Here is a 19,328-nt window from a genome sequence, read left to right as displayed (position 1 = left end):
AAGTCCAAAACTGCTCTCTCTGGACATTTCATGATCTCCCATGCACACCACATGGGAGCTCTTACCCTCTGAAAGTGACAATTAGATATAAAGGAAATCATTGCTAAAATAAAGCCCCAGGAAAACAAAAACAAAAATCACCACCACCAACAGGTGTGAGTAGTTATCACCTACCCACTTCCCAGCAAACAAGAAGAAATATTAAAAAGTAATGGGTGGAGGGTACAGAGAAGGTGGGCAAACTTCCCAAGATGTCCCCTGAAGTTCCTTGTTAAGATCACCAAAAGCAGGAATTTCGGACACTTCAGCTGCTGAGAGAAATGTCTGTGGGCAGGTGGATCTTTGTTAAAAATCAACCTAATATAATAATTATACATGAACATTTGAAATGTGGCTGCTTATGAGTGACTATCCCAGTTTATAATCACTATAAAATAAACATTACCATTAGCTGCCATGTATCCAGAGTACCTGGGAAATAGTACAATTTGCTTAAAGTGAGTAACACAAGCCACTGATTTTAAAATATAACACAATGTTTAGCATAGCAAACATAGGGCAACAAGAATGTCCCTTTTTTAGATGCAGTCTTCTTCATATGAAAATTTCAATATCCACATTCCTGACAACTGTGAAGTTTTCAAAACAAAAGAGGTTTTACTCTTATCCTCTCTTCTTGAGCATATTCTTGAGGTTGGCATGTATAAAACAGACCACATACATTATAACTCAAATGTAAACAAAATGTACAGAAATAAAGAACATATGTCTAAAGCATACTTGCTTGACCCTTATCCTACTGAAAATGTGATTATTTCCTGCTCTCAGTTTAATCCATCACAATCTACAACCATCTTTAGTTATATTACCTACTACCTAGTCCACATGTTGCTGTCAACTTCTATACAGAAAACAAAGATTAGAGAGGTCTTATTGCTATCGCTTTTTTAAAAGCAGATGTTTGCAAAAATTAAGGGTCTAAGTTGCTAGAAATATTTTCTTTTGTTTCCTACCAAGTGATAGGCCACTTTTTAAAAAGTAGATAATAGTCAAGTGAAGTCTCATAAGAGGAATAAGTTATTTTCCAATTGAATAGTATGGAGTAGCAGATTTCATATTTAAAGTTCAGCACACTCCTGAGAAAATACAATTAGGGCTTAAAGACTTGCATTATGTTGCTACGAACAGCCACGGTATGGTGAGCGGAGGCAGCTGTGAGCAAATGGGACAAAAAGCAATCTGGGCCTATGTCGAAGCATCACCTAAATTACTTTAACAGTCTAACTGCTTAAATGTGTCAGAAAGAGAAAAAGCATGCTGGCCACAGAGCTACTGATGTGGGCGTGAGGCTCGGATCCCAGCACTTGTGTGCTGACTAGGGAGCGAGAGGGCAGAGATGAATGCTGGACCTGACTCAGCACAAGGCAGCCTCATCTAGAGGGTGACTCTGAAAGACTAAGGATGGAAAGAACACTCTTGAAGCCACTCTTCTTTCCCAACAAACTGAGGACCAATGACAGTAAAATTATAAAGAAGAGGTCTTAGTAGGGGCAGCTGAACCAAAACAAAGCCAGTGAGTGGCTCAACACTTCGGCATTTCTGAAATGACCTTTGGGGTATGTCCTACTAGCTATTTCAACTTGGAAGACGGTGCTGATGGCAGAGTGCCATGTTTGTGAAAAGTATTTGTAGAGCAAAAGTAGAATGATGTGTTTGTTGGAGAGAGAAATAGTTTAAAGTTGGCTACTTCAATGATGGACAACCATGGCTTTATCTTTGGTTTTTATTATAAGAAACAAGGAAAAGGCACAGGAAAACTTGGGTTTCCTAGGCAGCAAAATATTGGTCCTACTTTTGGCTCTACCACCAGAAACTTGCTATGCGTCACCTTGGACCAGTCAGCGCCTCCCTAAATCTCAGCTCTCCCCTCCTCCCTAATGTACAGTGGGAGGATCAAGATAGCCATGTAACACAGCCGTTGAGTCAGTAGCTAAACAGGTGGCCCTGAGGGCCATCAAAAGATCTCCTTCATTCAGATCTCTAACCAAATGTTCTTCCCTCAGTTTCCCTGCATACCCTATATAAAATAGACACTCCCAATCAACTCATTCACCAGCTCTCTATCCTGCTTTATTTTTCTTCATAGCCTTTACCTCCTCTTGAAATTATGCACTATTCCCATTAGAGAAAGCTCTGTAAGAACTCAACATTATACCTAGACCAATGGTTGGTACATAGACATGAATGACTTAAAATTAGTTGTCATAAGACCTTATAAAATAATGAGTCCCATACAGATAGGACAGCAAATTTCAGGTTGAGGTTATGTTGGCCAATCCTGTGAAAGAGTGTGGATGACAGCCACCTGCAAATGTCAACACTTCCCCTATTCATGAGCATCTTCCAATTTGACCCTCCACAACCGTGATTGTGCTCTTCTACTATTCTTTTAAATGTATAATAGGAGGATGTTTATACTTTTCAATTAATATCTTGCCTAATATACAACACGGTTCAGACTTGCAGTTCCTTTCATTTAGAGATACAGGTTATATATTAACAGAATAAATCAGTCCCAACAGGGTGACTTCTATTGATTAGTGTGCTCAGGCCGGAAGGAAGGGAAGATCATTTTATCTGCACTGGGTACAGCCTTCATTTTAAAGTAGTCCATTCTTTTTTCTCCTTGTTTCCCATATTCATTGTTCAATTTTTTTTCTTACTCACTATCTATCTTTCTTTTTTTCCATAGTCTTTTAAGCTCTTCTCTTTTTCTTATTATCTATCCTCTTGCTATGCAGGTCAAATGTGGATTTAAAGAGTCTGGCACAGTCTTTGAGGGCTTACTACCTGTGGGAAGGAAAGCGAGGGCAGAAGGAGGTGCCAGATGTGAAAGGCTTGGCAAATGCCCCGCGCAGCTACTGAAAAAGTGTTCTGTTCTTCGGTTGTAAAACAGTGCTCTTGGGCTTACCGGTCTCTTCCTCACCCTTCACTCGACAACCACGGAAACTGCCCGTATCTTCTGACAATCTAGAATCGTTGGGTTTTAGAACTGGGCTGGATCTTAATGCTCGCCCACCCTAATACCCTCCAATTTACAAATGAGGAAATAGAGGCCAAAAGAGGTTAAGTGACTTGCCAAGGGTCACAGAATTAATGACCTGACAGGGTACAGAGTTTCAGATCTCATCACCAGAACAGAACCCAGAACAGAACCCTGAAGAATGAGTGTCAGAAAAGCCCAAGACATTCTACAGGTTATTGTCATCAGAAATGAAAGAAAGGATAACTAACCCAAAAGAAAAACTGGGAAAGGAACACCAAGTGATTAAGTGTAAATCAATCCTTGACTTAGAATATTTTCAGATCATCTTTTCTTTTTCTTTTTCTTTTTATCTTTTTAAGGAAATAAGCATGTGTTCTTTAAGGGGAAAATAGGCTGAAGCATTGCAAGGTTGTTCCCCCCCCCCTCAAATCTTGCATCCATTTATTTTCTTATTTTTGATGGTTTTTCACGTAATATACGCTTAGTGACTATTCCATTGCGCTGACCCCTACTTCTGCCTTCCAGTAATGGAAAGCAGCTGATTTTAATGTGCTGCTGCGTTAGTGTGAAGGAGGTTAAGGCTGTGTTTGTGTGCAATCAGGTTAAGATTGGCTCCAACGGGAGAAAAATCCATACATATGTTGAAAAGATCTGAAAAATGCCTGTATTCCCAACCTGATTACGACTTACATTTTTGCATGGTTTGTCAAAGCAGATCACTAAAATCAAATCAAGATGTAAAATGGGATGAAGTGGTTTTCTCCTCCATTCTTCCATTAATCACCGTGACCTACTGAAGAAAGGAACTTTTTGCTCTCCCACCTGAGGCAAGGTGGGATACTGCGCTAGAAGTTATGCCAATTTTTATCAGTTGGTACTCAAGTTCCTAAATTAATTTTCTACATTTTAATTTGTTACATTTTTAAATAGAAGTTATTTTGCTGCAGAGTAATTTTCCACCGACAATTCTATTGTAGTTCCCTTTTTATAAAACAGAAAATAATAAAACAAGTCATATAACAGTTTAGACCTGCTAACTTTAAAGGTTATATAAAAATTGAATTTATTAAACTGAACATGTAGATTCGGGGATTAGAACAATAGGCAGTTTCTCCTAATAAATAATGCTTGGTAAAACCTAAATACAAATGACCAGTAAATCAGAGTTCCTTACTGGTTATGAAAAAGAGAACATAAGCAGATGATACATAAGTATTTATTTTGGCAGAAGTTAATTCGCCGGCAGTGTCAGGTTGTACTCAGTGTACTGTTGTCGGTAGCACAAAAAAACTATGAGTGCAATAAACAGGCTAACAATCTAGCTGTTATCTACAAAATTCTCGAGCAAGACTGGGCCTAGGTCAAAATAATTTGGGAGGGGAGGGGGATATTCTGGCTCTTGTTACACATAAGCATGTTTGTTATAGGAGCATTTTCAGGTTAATTTTTGCTATTAACGTAAACCACAATTGGGGGACCACATTGCTGGAAGAGAAATGGGGGGAGGGTAGTTATATAAACAATATACAACAAAGGAAGTCTTTATTTCCAATACCTGAATACATCAGGTTTGTTTTTAGGCACAAGGTTGCAGGTTAAATGCTCTCAGCTATCCAAGAAGTGGCTTATTAGTTTTGTAAGAAAATATTTTCTTATATTTTGACTGAAAAATACCCAGTTTAAGAGAACAAAACCATCCTTGTTAGTGAAAAGCAAACCCAAAAAAACTTTGTTTCAAAGACCCAGCAAAGCAAAGCAAAACTAATTCAAGAGGAAAAGCTGCCTTCCTAATAGTAGCTTCTGAATCTGGATCTAATAGTACTCAAAGGCCGACTGGAGTCTTCAAGTCTTAAAAGTTTGTCTTCCTCCACGGATCATAGACATTCTCTATGAGGCAGCATAATATGGATATAAATCCATTTTAAGCAGATATATATTCTCTCTCTCTGGCCTATAACCACAAAGCTGAGAAACCATGCACCAACAGCAAAAATAAAGGCAAACAAAAGTTTTGATTATTTTATGGGGCAATTTTCCAACTGCAACTTTCTTTTTTGCTTTTCTATGTGGTGGACTAGAAAACCCCCCGCTTCATCTCTGGCCATGTAGCATCTACTGGTGATAAAATAAACGGTAACAAGTGATTATGCTTTAAGAACCCCGGGGATGGCGCTGAGAACTACATTTCAAACAGACTGACTCAGCTTCAGCCAGCACCTGAGCTATGTAGCTTCTCCTAATTTGTAAATGAGCCTAATCCTGTTATTACAGAATAATTACTGCAAATCAGCACAATTACTACAAAGACATGAATAAACACACACATACCAGTAGCTGTTTTCTACAAATTATTATCAAAACAAAGAGAACCAGCTAATTGTGGTAACATTAAGACAACGTTTATTCCTCCCAGTGTTTGGGCAAGTTTATTTTAAGTTGTCATCTTCAACTAGTAATGAAGCAGATGATTTTACAGATTCCATAAACCTTTCTAATCTAAACTCTTCTCAACTGAAAGTTGGCCGCTTCCCTCAGAGCAACATCTGCAAAACACTGATTTCCTAAGACCTACTTCTATGGTATGTTAGAAAAAAAAAAAAAAAAAGGCACAAACTTACAAACTTCTAGAAAGCTCATTTGCAATGTAGTCTTCTAAATTAGTATCTAGGTATCATGAAAATAAATAAAATACATTTATTCTTCACAATTTAACCATCCATCTCTAAATTAGTACAATGTGGAAGTTTTACCCTCTGACCAATGTTATTAATTCCTTCCATGGTTAAACACTCTTTACTGGGAGGGAGGGTGGTTAGGGAAGAGGCGAATTCAGAAAGCACACAGCTCATAGTAGTGATTATCTACACTCACCTCCTGGACAGTGCCTCATGGCCATCTTACACCTCCTGGATTCAGCGATGGTTGGACATGGTATTGTGTCTTTTGCTGGCTTTTTAACAATTTGCCGTGTTCTGGTTTCCAGACCCCATTTAAATCCACATGTGCGATTATTTCTGCTACAAGTTCCCCATTCGCTCCAATGACCAACTTCACATCCTTCTAAACAAAGATAAAAAAGACAAACACATAAAAAATTGGTATCCATTTGCTCCACTAGCATCACATTTGTATATATAGCAGTGTTTCATCCTCTCCCACCTTCCTATACCAAAAATTTAGTTGTATAGAGACCTAGACCACAAAGACCTAGATTCACCTTTCAGGAACTTTAAGTCTTTGAACCATGGGTGCACTTTAATTTACAACAAGTGCCACATAAGTAATTGAAAACCTATTAATTTTGATTTGTCTTAGTTCATTTTTTGAAGAGATGCAACTGGACCATTCAAAACACACTGAAATATACAACCTCCAAAAGATTCAATAGCTAAAACCTATAGTAGAAGATACTATTTTCATACTGTCAGACCACGAAATTTTTAGGGCTAATTCCGAATGCCCCCACTGAAATATACAAGTGTGTCAGTTTTATTTTGAAAGTAAGTATTTGGGGGAAAAGGCTAGGGTGTTTATTTTGCATTTTCTGACTTTCTCAATTCTTTCAGTAAGTGTCTGGAAGCCACAGTATGTATTTCTTTTTACCTAAATTGGTGCTACACTTTATTATACTTTGAAAAGTAAACAAGTATGATCAGATATTTGCAAAATGTATTATTTTCCTAGATGACATATCTAGCTTTTAGCATCTCCTTTTGTAACTTCATAGAGTGGGAAAGTGTGCTACCCTCTAGCCCCCTGGGGTGAGGTTGGGGAATAAAAGGAGAAAAATAGGGCAAGTAAGCCTCCTCATCAAATTCACCATTAAAAAGCCCCTTCACACTACCAGAACAAGACTCAGGCCCAGGGTCCTCACATTTCTGCATTCAGATCTTAGCAGGCATCACGGTTACTCTTAGGTATTTCAAAGCTATGATTTGTAGTCAGGTGGAAAAAAAAACTGTATTCGGGGGAATGCATAGGACTCAATTTGAATTTGTTTATATTTAAGGGTTTCATAAGAGTCCCCGCAACAGTTGTAAGGGGCATGGGCCTTGACTCTAAAAAGCAAACTCAACACTCTCAATATGCTCTTCTACTGACTTTCTTACTGTTTAATAGGGTGCTGCCTGTATGACTGTATTCACCCACACTTAAAGAGGAACATAATGCTGCGGCTGGTGTGGTTCAATGGATTGAGCCAGAGGGTCATGGGTTCGATTCCGGATCAGGGGACATGCCTGGTTTGCCAGCCCGGTCCCCAGTCGGGAGTGTGAGAGGCAACCACACATTGATGTTTTTCTTTTTCCTTCCCTTCTCATCTATCTGAAAATAAGTTTTAAAAAATCTTTAAATAAGACCATCAGTACACATTTCTTCATAAACCTCTATTTACAAGTGTTCTCTACAAGCTTTCACATGTATAATTATAAACGATTTTAGCAATATTTCTGCAGGAAAAAGTTCTTAATTTCTTTGAAGTGTCCATATCAAAGAGATGGAAAGTCTCGATTATAATACATAGCTCTGTTGCACATATCATATCAGATGTATAACGTGTCAAATGAAATTCAGGGGTGGGAGTGGAGGATAGTAGCCGCGAAGATGCCATTACACCGAATGGCAGCTTCAGGCATCATCAAAATGCGGGTCCTGACAGGTCTTCACCTTTTCATCGGGAGCAGAAAAACCAAAGCCATATAAAGACACTGAGCAAATAGTATAACAACCCAAGTGTTTTCAAACACTCAAAAATATTAAATTTATTAAATGTATTTCTCATTATTCACAAATGGTATATATGTGTATTAAATTATGCACCCTAGTTATCTAAAGTTAGTAAAATTGCTTTAATGCACTATGCAACATGCAGTCAATCATCAAAATGTATTCTACACAAAAATTTTCTTCCCAGTGATGTTTTTTATAAATGGCTAAGAGCCATAATTAATATACATAACAAAAGTGATAGAATCATTACTTATATGGTACTGCTTCAAATTTTGTTTTTCTTTTAAGTAAAATGTTTTTCTCTAACATGTACTAGTAATTTATTAAGATACTTAAGAAATGGATGTATAACACATAAGATAAAGACATTATCAGCATTTAAACAATCTAGCAAATGTACCGCTACCAAATTTCGAGACAAGATGTAATATGTGAGACTAGAATTCAGAGAGTCAGCAAAAAACTGAAACTATGTTCAGTTCTAATTGACAAGAGACCAACATGTTGTTAAGTTGAATATATCCAGCACACATTTTTCTTTCTCAAGAAACAGGTGTTAAAAGTTGCAGTTTGAAAGTTACACAAAAAACCACTCACCCACACATTCCATGGTGTCATCTAATGGTGCGAAACCGTCTGGACACTCATCAAAGCAACGGCCTCTATGCAAATAAAACCCTGCTTTGCACTTAGTACAAAAGTCTTTGCTGAAGCAAGAATCACAGTTTTCTATTCTGCATCCTAAAAACAATTTTAAAGAGAAGAAAAATTCAGTCAAAGAAATGCACTTGTTTTGCAAATAAAACTTTCAAACTTATCAGTCAACTCAATCGAGATTCTAGCGGTCAGGGAAATAGGAGTTCAACCCATTTGTTGCCTAATGCCATCTCACTGATTTAAAAATCAGTGATTTAAAAATCACTCCTACCTCTTGCAACAACTCACCACATCAATGAACGAAGACACAATTCCAACCCAGGGCCCTAGGCAGTGTGAGACCCTGTAGAAATTTTTGCAACTCCAAATGGGATTAAAAAGGTTTTAAAAGAAAAAGAAAACACCCTCACTACAAATTACATTGCTGCTTGGATTGAAATCTGTTCTGCTCTTCAAAAGACCTACCATGGAAAACACAAAGGGAATACTCTAATCAGTATCTTCTGTTTCAGGACAGTAAATTAAAATTTTGTTTATATTGGTCAGTACTAGCATTTACTTTCATCAAAAGGTTTCTTAACTTGCAGGGGGTAGTTTAGGCCTTTAAAAAAAAAAACATAACAATGTGCCAAAGGCTTTACATGCATTTCCATTTAGTCTTCATAATAATCCTACAAGACGGGCAGTACTATCCATATTTTGCAAATAAGGAATCTGAGCCACAGAGAGATTACATCATCAAGCCAGCAGTGGCTGAGTTGGTTCTGAAAGCTCCCAAAACCCATTGCCTCCTCAACCTGCTCTCTTTTCTCTATAACTCGCTAATAGGAGGGGTCTGTGAAACAGAAATGCTTTCGGGCCTGCTACATCTGGGTTTGAAGCCCAGATCTGCCCTTACCAGCTCCATGACTCTGGACAACTACATGCCTGTCTGAGTCCCTACTTCCTTCTGTATAAAAAAGAGACGTCACTGACTTTACAAGGCTATTATGAGAACTTGTAATAATATATGTGAATTGACTGGCTTATCATAGGTGGTCTGCACAATAGTGAATTAGAAACATTTATTTTTCCACTAAACCACAAAACAACATGTAAAAAGAAGCAAACTTTATCTTGTATTCTAAGTCAGATTCCCTGATAGGCTGGTAACACCCGGGTCAGAGATAACTGCCTTACATGGGTCAAAATAAATATAGTCTCAACTACTCTTCGAAGAGAGGTAAGGAGAGAAGGTTAGAGGATTGGTTAACTGACATGTCAGGTTTTCAACAGATTGTAGCACATTATTACTTGCAACATCTTTAATTGATGATAATTAACAGCATGTAAAGCTCTAGGAAAACTCCATGCTATTACTTTTATTCATTTAACAAGCCTCCAAGTACCAATACTGTATTTGGAGCTTTAATGATTCAGAAAAGCTTTAAAATATATAGTTCCTGCAAGCAAAGCCATACTGGGATAGAAAATAGTGATCAAAATGTGAAATCACTGAATATTAAAAGTTTGAAAATTAGGACAGTAAAGCCAGAAAGTAGAATTAAAGGCTAAAAAATATACATATTTCATTAAAATAAATTACATTATAAATGACAATTTCTAGACCTATTAAAAGAAAATGGCAACTCCTCACCTTCCAATATTGACTCTAAACAGGTCTTCATGTAGTAAATGACCACCATGAAGTGGTTAATTCAACTTCTAACTGTTACCATATTTATAATTGGAAAAGCAACTCTGTGTGGGTGAAAGTCTATAGTCAAATTATAGTATTGCTCTTTTGGGGGAGGATGGTGGACACAGAACACTTTATCACCCCATAAAAGGTTCATTTGTAGTCTTAAATGCTATAACATGTATTTTAACAAAAATAGTGGTCTATAGCTGGTCAGTAGCTTCTTAATCATGGTAAAATGACATGACCAGCATGTCCACAAATTGTTGGTTTTCTTGTTCTTTTTTTTTTTTTAAAGCAAGCAGTCATTCCTGTTAGCAGAATTATTTCCCAAGAAATAATGACAAACATTCCAAAGATAAAACAGAACTAAGGGATGAAAAGAAAAAAGAATTTATATTTTTTTAAAAAGAGGACTATACACTTCATAAATCAATTGTTATCTAGAAAGTCTGATTTTTCTTTAAAACACGACCTGCACCAATAGCTTTTTGGCCCAAGAGTTACAGCAACAAGCATTTGGAATTAATTTTACAAGGTGCTCTGCTGACCTTTATTGTTACCTGTAACTCCCTTTCTGCATTTTGTTCCACACTCCTAACCGGTTCACAGAATGCGGAATTTCTGAAATACCTATCATTCTCTGTAAAGTCCCTTAGGACTTCTTCAGGCATAAATCCTGCTAAAAAGAAAGCGTAATTGGTTGTCCTCAAATTTCAGTAGAATAAGAATCTGATGCATTCAAATTGTAGAATACCGCAGCCATGAAAAAGTGTGAGGTTAATTATAAGCAATGACGGAGAATAAGCACGAAACCCATAGTTCAGTGAAAAAGGCAAGTTGCAGGGTATCTAGCGGATGATGCAACAAAACCATATATACATGTGTATGTGTGTATGAAGTAGCTTGGAGGAGTTAACTTGGGAAAGGGGTGGTAGAATTTTGAAATCTTAAAATTATATGTTTCTGAATTATATGAATAATTTAGTACTATAATGCATTTAAGTATTAAAGTAAAGCAAAAAATTGCTGCAATATACATTTGTGACCTACTTGAATTTACGGGAAATAAAACTTTAATAACATTCTAAAATAAATTTTTTTGATTTTAAGGCAAGCATGACTAAAGAAATATTATCCCATCCCAGATTTTTCTAGATTTGGGTCCATGAACTCACAACCCTTATTGGCTAATGCTGAACCTGCCTTAGCCTTCACATTACACAAACATTTGACCATCTGTTGACAGTATCCTTTGTTTTCATATATTCAATGGCATGTTTCTTTCACTCAAATCATAAGGAAAAAACACAAAATTATTTCTCATTCAATACAGCAATTAAACAAAAGCTTTGATTGGTGCCAAGTCCGAACATCGCTGGCAGCTGCGCAGACCTGCCTGCTCTCAAGCCCCACGTTGCCACAATGTAAAACCGATGCCCGCGGCTCCGAGCGTTCAGCGGTCTGAACTGACACAACTCAGCTTATCACAGACATCTATGATCTGAAAGCTTCTTAAGCGAACAACTGCATAAACCACCTACCCTGGAAATCTACATCGGCACATACTTCAGCACCTGAAAACCTCTCCTCAACAGCTCCAGGTCCATCCACAAGCCCCTGCCCTCTTGTGCCATTTCTCCCCGAACTACCTCTTCTGCTTTGGAGAAAACCACTATTGTGCAGGGGCCTCATAGTCTCATACTTCTCCTTCCCCATCCCATGCCATAGCTACTCTGTTCAAAACATCTTAAGCTTATTATCCTTAAATAATTGGGGTCTACATCAACTCTATGAACTCATTTTAATATAAAACAGTCTCATTACAAATAAAAATTCAGAACAATGCAGAAGGCTTTAAAAAAATACAGAAATACCTTCCGTACTTTAATGGCTTATCAGGCCTACTTCTCAGAAATAGCCCCTGTGTTACAGTTTAGAGAAATCTCGATGTCAATTTTATAAATAAATGAGTTTTAAAACACCAACTGGATCACTTAATAGGCTGACAAACCTTAGAAAACTTTATACTGTATAAGAAAACAGGTATATCAAAGTTTTTCTAAACATAGATCTTTTCTATAAAAATCTGGGCTCTAAGTCCTTGCTCAGAAACATAATACCCTGGTTTAGCCAACTTACATGCTTCTAAATTACATGCCTCCTCAAAAATGCAATCCACGAAATGAAGACTGCCAATATCGGTTTAAGTAAAATTACTGTCCAAGTAAAACTGCCTCCAAATACATTCTGATGGGACTGTCATTTGGCAAGAGGGGCTTACTCTGGCCAAGAGGGAAAAAAAAATAGGCTGGGTGCCCCTTCTCCTGTCCTCCCACAGTACCCATGCAGGCTCCACTATACCATCATCAAATTACACTGTCATGCAGTTCAACAGTTCATTCCAAACATTCTCCAAACGTGTAGTACTGTGCCAGATCCTGCGCCCATGACATTACACTATGCATGCCCGAAGGCCACGGAGAGGGAGCCCCGTGCACTTACAGGGCGTTGCTACCTGGTGCAGGAGTTATGTGCGGGGGGGCATCACAGGCAGGGAACGTGGGTTCATTTGCATTCTGCCGTTGTGGTATTCTTGATTTTGTTTTCAGTCTGTAAATTCTTTGTTTCTAACACAGAGCTGGATACATGGTGGGGTTATAATGCTTGCCAAGAGAACTCACATGAGTGCTACTTAAAACTTCAACTCCTTTATATTTAAAAACTCGTTTGAATGCTTCATTTGAGATTGCTTACGTGTGCACTGTAAATATCTTTACTATAAAAAGTTGGTTGGTTGGTTGCCGAGGAAGGACCAAACAGTTAAACACCTATTTAGAAATAGAAAACACCTAAATAGAAAACAGTTATAATAGAGAATAGAAATACTGAAATGTGGCAGATAAGCTGTGCTATGAAGGTGGAACTTTAGCTGAGCAGATTGTAGGAAGACAGAGGGAAGCATAGAGTTCCGGCCATAACAACCCCACTCGTGATAAGGCAATGAGGAAAATTCACGTGGTGTGTGATGGGCCCCAAGGCGAGTGGATGGAATGAACTGGACGGTAGGTGCAGGGGGTGGTTGCTCAGGCACTTCCTATGTTACTTAGTTTCAAAAAAAAAAAAAAGAGAGGTAAAATTATAAAGTAGTTGTAGTTGCGATGGTTTTGAGTATCTAAGTAACAATTAAGATTAGTTAAAAGGAACTGAGGCTCACGATCAGGGCTTGCTCTGACTATAGTAAGATTCTTGAACCAGAGAGCAACATGACAAGACAGTAGCTGGTTTGTTCCCTCGTTTTGACAGGTACAAGTCCCTGGGATCCAGGCACCATGATGGATCACTAAAGGCTAAGACAAAGAAGCACTTCAGGGTCTTCAGTCCACTAAAGGACAGGTACCCGGCAGGCAATGAGATGATAAGGCAGCACTGTGAAATATACAGAGTGAGCTGGGGAGTCCACATTTTTAGGAAATTAAGGTTCCTGGAAGTAGAAAGATAGTGAAGGTGGAAAATCACTGAGAGCCTCAACACTCTCGCAGGGCTGCCCAACCTGCAGCCTGTGGGCCACACGTGGCCCAGGATGGCTATGAATGCGGCCCAACGCAAAATCGGAAATTCACTTAAAACCTTTTTTTGCTTACCATTTTTTGTTAATGTTTTTATATTTACTGTGTGGCCCAAGATAACTCTTCTTCTTCCAGTGGGGTCCAGAGGTTGGACACCCCCACAAGGGATAAAGGTCATGGAAAAAGGAGTTACATGAATCTATAGAATCAACAAACTGAGTCAAGAAGATAAAAATTAGAGAAGCCATAAATTATCCCCTCTGCCTTTGGCCCCACAGCTCCCTGGGGGCTTGGCACACTTGGCAGAGTTAGTCTTGTTTATCTTTCCAGCAAAATCTAGATGACAAGAACCATCTCTTAACTAAGTATCTCAGCATGGCCAATCGTATTGTCCAAACAAAAAAAAATTAAAACCTTGAATTGAAAGCAGAGAGAAATGAACCTCTGTCAAACCCAACTATGAAAAAATGCAATTCTATAGATTGCAGTCATGTATTGGAGAAAGGGAAGAAACCAACGAGACAGAGAAGACCTCAGATACACACTGAGGAATCCACTTCTGTAATCTCCTGATGGCTCGTGGGCTTCCGGCTGCATTAGCACAGCCTGATAACCTCACTGCTCACTGTTCCTCGGCTGCCCCTTGTTGCCAAACCACCAGCATCTCCATTTGGAATAAGGAGATGCCAACACCAGCGAGGGGGATTTAATCTTCAGGCTGCAATTACAAGAATCCAAGAGCACCAAGACTACCCCTGGAAAACTCTACAGGTTTCTCTACTTGGTCAATGCTAAAATTTGAACAGAAATGAAGTTGACAGGTTGTTCCAAATTAGGAACAAATTGTTTAAACAAACAAATTGTTTAAAATTACACCTTTAGCAAAATTTTCACATGAGAAGTACTAGACTGTGCAACTTAATATGAGGTTTTGTATAATTGTTTAAATATTTTTAGATTTCTCCAACAACTATGAATAATGCTGTTTAACATTCCTTCTCAAAGCTTGTGATGGCTTATAAATATCCCAAAATACAGTTTTTAAGCTTTATGTTAACACAATCATGTATTTCTAATATGTACTGTTGCGGTAATGCCACTAGAATAAGGACTGATGAAAACTATTACCTGAAATCTAAAATTACACTCTTTGTCACATGCTCTAGTTACACACAGCTCATAAGTAGCACTGTCATATTTCAACCTAATGAAAACGAAGGACAGAATCAGAGGGTTCAGGGCTCAGTGTTTCATGCTTACAACTAACCTATTTGAGTGATGAGGCAGAAGACCAGCATGACTAAGTTACCAGAAGATCGAGGGTAGGGGTGTGTGTGTGTAAAACCCACTGGAACAGGTTTCAATCAAGATCGCCTTATTCATTGGGCAAGTTAGCACAGGATGAAATCCAACTATGTCAAGTGCAGAATATTACACCCAGAACAAGAGCCAAAGGCAGGAAATAAGAACTATGTTGAGAAAATAGTGGCCTCTCAAATAGTACAATGGTTAACAGATAGAAGGCTAGAATCTTCGTTCATGTTGCCTCAGTTTCCTCATCTATAAAAAAAAAAAAAGGTAACATCGGCTCCTACCTCCTAGAATTGTTGGGCGGATTCAGAGGCTTAATAAAGGCAAAGATGTTAGCACAGAGTCTGCTGTGAAATTAGTGATAAAAGGGTGTGAGCTATTATGAGTGTGAAAATTTACCAATAGGGACAGTCTAAGATGGCAGATGGAAGGAAGCTCTAATGATATAAATGTATGTTACTCAGAAGAAGGCATTATCTGTAGTAAATTATCTCTACCCTTGTGTAGGTCAATGCAACTGAATACAGGTACTGTCATTTATCGAGTACCTACAAAGAAAGTCATCTACTTCAAACATTAGAAACCAGGATTTAGGAAAAATGACATCTAAATGCAATTTTGACCTTGGGGGTAGGGGTGGTAGTGGGGGAATTACATCCTCCCTGTGCCCTATTCCCTGCACCGTCAGTCAGGAGGGGAAGTACTTGACATACGTATATCAGATGAATGTTCGGACTATCAAATTAAAGATGAGAACAAGAGAATAGGTAAAAGGTACCACATAAAGTTCGTGTCACTGCCTAGAGCCAAATAAGCCCACCCTTCAACAGATAGTGTTGGGAATGTGCAGTGCCCCTCCTGAGCACAAGAAGCTGTTCAGTTTGTGAAGTTCTCTAAAGATGGTCTATCGTGGCCATCAGGAAAGTGACCACGGGAGAGTAAAATCCTGGCCTCGCAGTGCTTTTAATCTCCAAACTGCAATTAGGGAAGATGAATGGACTGCATCCGGAAATCTATACATCGTTTTTCAGATAGCTATAAAGTTCTATCTTATATGCCAAAAGTGTCCTTTATTTTAATATGCTGTCATATATATGCTGTCGAAAACAATTTTTCCTCCTGACTCATTTTAACTTAGTGTTACAGCAGTTTATTAAAATAAAAACCCCAAACTCAAACTTAGGAAATATGTTGCTGGTAGCTTCACTGTAATATTTGAATGTTTAAAAATTATAGACTGCCCACCCATGCACAAAAAATCTGAAGAAATATTGAATCTTGTATAAAATCATGTGGTCAAATAGTGAGGAACTATAAAAGAACACTGGCTTTGTTTCTCATATATTCAAGTGATGCATATTCAAAATCATTCTCAAAACAACCAAAATTAAAACTTGGGCACATTTGCCGGGAATACAAAGGTAGGTGTTTTAAAGGGATTTTTTTTCCATTTAAACGGGGTGAAAGAGGAGGGCAATTACCTCAAAATAAAGTAGGAAAGGAATGTGATAGCAATGAAAATGTTTTTAAAAATTATAAACCAAATTAATATCTCTGACAAGATTTTTAATTCCTGGCCAGTAGCAGCTCCCCAATCTGGGTTACTCCTTGTGCTTTTCCTTTTTTGGTGACATGGTACCCTTTCACATTAGGTGGGACCAGAGTGATTTTATAAACGTCAGACCTGAGTCTTGGTTGAATTTTTTCAAATGTTGAAAAAGGCAGATCTCTCCACCCAACTAAATGGAAAAGTGTACGTAAGCTAATATGTCTGGCCCTTCATTCAGCCTCCATCCAAGGAAAACAAGAAGAATCTCTTAATCCCTTCACACTCCAAATAGGATAAGGCAGGAATCAGCAAACTTTTCCCGTAAAAGACCAACTAGTAAATATTTTAGGCTTTGGGGGCCATACAATCTCTGTCTACACCACTCAGCTCTGTCATGGAGAATGAAAGGAGCCACACACAATGTATAGATGATTACATGTGGCTATTTCCAATAAAACTTTATTAATGAACACTGAAAACTGAAGGTAAGATCATTTTTATGTGTTGCATAATATTGTTCTTCTTTTGACTTTTTTCCAACCACTTAACAACCTAAAATCTATTCGTAGCTCAAGGGCCCCACATAGAAGCTGGCAGGCCAGGTAATGCCCACTGGTCTTGGTTTGCTGACCCCCCGACTAGAGACTGAGATCCATGAGGCACATTGAAAGGAAAAGGAAAAAAAGGAAAGGGTTTCCATTGTTAAAACATGAAACGGTAGCATTTAAAGTTAGGGAGGCTCAGTGACGTTTTATATATGCCATCTGGCTATGTGCATAAAACACACGTCAAATGAATCTGAGGATGCCGGGATTTACTTATCTCTACATGGGAACACTATTTCAGGACTCCTTATCAGTTGTAAATAGGTCAAAGTTTCATCCTACCTTAATAAGCTTTTAATTTCTTGAATAGGTATGGTATTAAGTTGTCGATGAAGGGGGTGGGTGGACAGAAAGAAGGGAGTAATTTTAAAACACAAAGCGTTTGGTCAGTAAAAAATAATAATAATAAAACTAAAGTAAACAACGTGTTTGGCCTGAAACCTGCCTAACGTTGATGCCTAGTCCTTCCCCAGCTCTGTGGTAAAGGTGACTTTGCCAGATCTGCCCACCTAGTTGCTGTGCCATGTTGGCAGCCAACCCTCAAGCTTGTCAGTGGACTTCTCAGAGCATCTGCCACCTGCTCTGTAAATGCAGACAATACTGAAGGATTGACAGAAGCCAAGGAAAGGCTGTATTTCAAATGAAAGTTCTTTAAAAACTAAAGTGCAAATTAGGTGCCTTTTATGCACAAAGGAAAACGGAATACAAGGTAGCATTTGCCTTTGAAACAGAATGATGCTGTCCAACTTGGGTCTATACTGAAACAATAGACTCATTCAAGAGAACCACCAAACCCACAAGAAAATTAAATGTAAGCTTGAGAAATAAGATTTCCTCTACTAACTATCAGGGCAGGCTAATTTCCCCACTTCAGTTTTGCATTTTACGTTCTCTATTCAGTGATCTTGCTTCCTTAATCACCGGCTGTCCTCCTCAGCTGTCTCTTTCCCACTCACACCTCCTTCCATGTGACACACGCACGCACACACCCCTATTCCCTAAACCTTGAGCCATCTAGCTATCATCAACTCCTTTTCAACGAGCTTAGTAGTAAAGGCTGCTTCCCTAAGACCACGTGCACTCCCTAAAACCATTGCCATCAGGATAGTGCCCCCAAATGACAATAGAACAACTCTCATTAAGGTTAACACCTATTGTTTAGGTCACTCTGACATCAACCACTTGTAACTGCTCAAGCCTTCCTGCTTCTGCTTCTGGGGCAGCATTCTCTAAATTTCTTCCTATTTTCCTGGTAACAGTCATAGCCTCCTCCACAGGCTTTTCTTTGCTTGCTGCTCAATGTCAACATATTTCAGACTTTAATCCTCAGAACTCTTTATCCCCCCTGTTCAGTTGATCCTGCCACTGATTCAGTTCAAACCTCCCTGGAAGGCTCTAGACCAGTACATCTAACTGCTCATTGGGCATCCTGCCTAGGATGTCTCATACCACTTCACACTCAACATGTCCCACATCAACCATCCTCCACATCATGGCCTTTCTCTTCAGCAAATATGGTCCTCCTCCTGTGCTCTGTACCTTGATAAATTACACTCTCTCCAACTCCCTCAACCAATATCATAAGAGTAATCAATTTTACCCTCATCCAACATCCTCCAATCAATCGATTATCAAGTCCTATCGATTCATCCTCAATATTTCTCTCCATTTCTCCACCTCTACGATATCTACCTTTGTTCATTTATTCATTCAACAAACACTATTGACCATCCACTATATGTCAAACAATATTCTGCATATCATGAGTCTAAACAAAGGAGATAAAAATCCCTTCCCTTTTGGAGCTTACATTCTAGTGGGAGAGGTGAATATAATAAGTAAACTATACAGTATATTTGTTATTCATAAGTACTAGGGAAATAAGGGAAGAAGGGAGTGAAGGAAGAGGGAGGAAAGGAAAGAGGGAGGACTCTTTCCCTCCTACCAGGATGGTAGTTTTGTTAAAAGAGGAGAGAGGGGAGCAATCGGGAAGAGATACAATGAGGGTTCTTGGGGTGCTGCTCACATGCCCCCTTTACCTGAGTGGTGGTTACAAATGTGTGGTCACTTTTTGATAATTCATTAAACTCTCCAATTATGATCACAAAATTCTGTGATACTTCATTTAAAGATTTTTTTATATTACTAATAACAAGACAGTTGTGCAAATGGAAGGGAAAAGGCC

At 38.5% G+C, this 19,328-nt stretch overlaps 1 protein-coding gene across 1 annotated transcript in view; it reads right to left on the bottom strand.

Annotated features, from left to right (window-relative positions):
* The window catches only part of RSPO2 (R-spondin 2), a 142,891-nt gene that overhangs the window by 46,711 nt on the left and 76,852 nt on the right, over positions 1-19,328 (bottom strand). The window contains exons 4-5 of the mRNA XM_024572270.3: positions 8,372-8,515; positions 5,918-6,106 (exon numbers count right to left, since the gene is read on the bottom strand). Of these exons, the coding sequence (XP_024428038.2) occupies positions 5,918-6,106; positions 8,372-8,515 (333 nt within the window). The remainder of the gene's footprint in view (positions 1-5,917; positions 6,107-8,371; positions 8,516-19,328) is intronic.

This window comes from Desmodus rotundus, chromosome 8 (assembly GCF_022682495.2).
Source record: "Desmodus rotundus isolate HL8 chromosome 8, HLdesRot8A.1, whole genome shotgun sequence".
Classification (NCBI taxonomy): Eukaryota; Metazoa; Chordata; class Mammalia; order Chiroptera; family Phyllostomidae; genus Desmodus; species Desmodus rotundus.
This window is presented reverse-complemented; position numbering and strand designations above follow the sequence as displayed.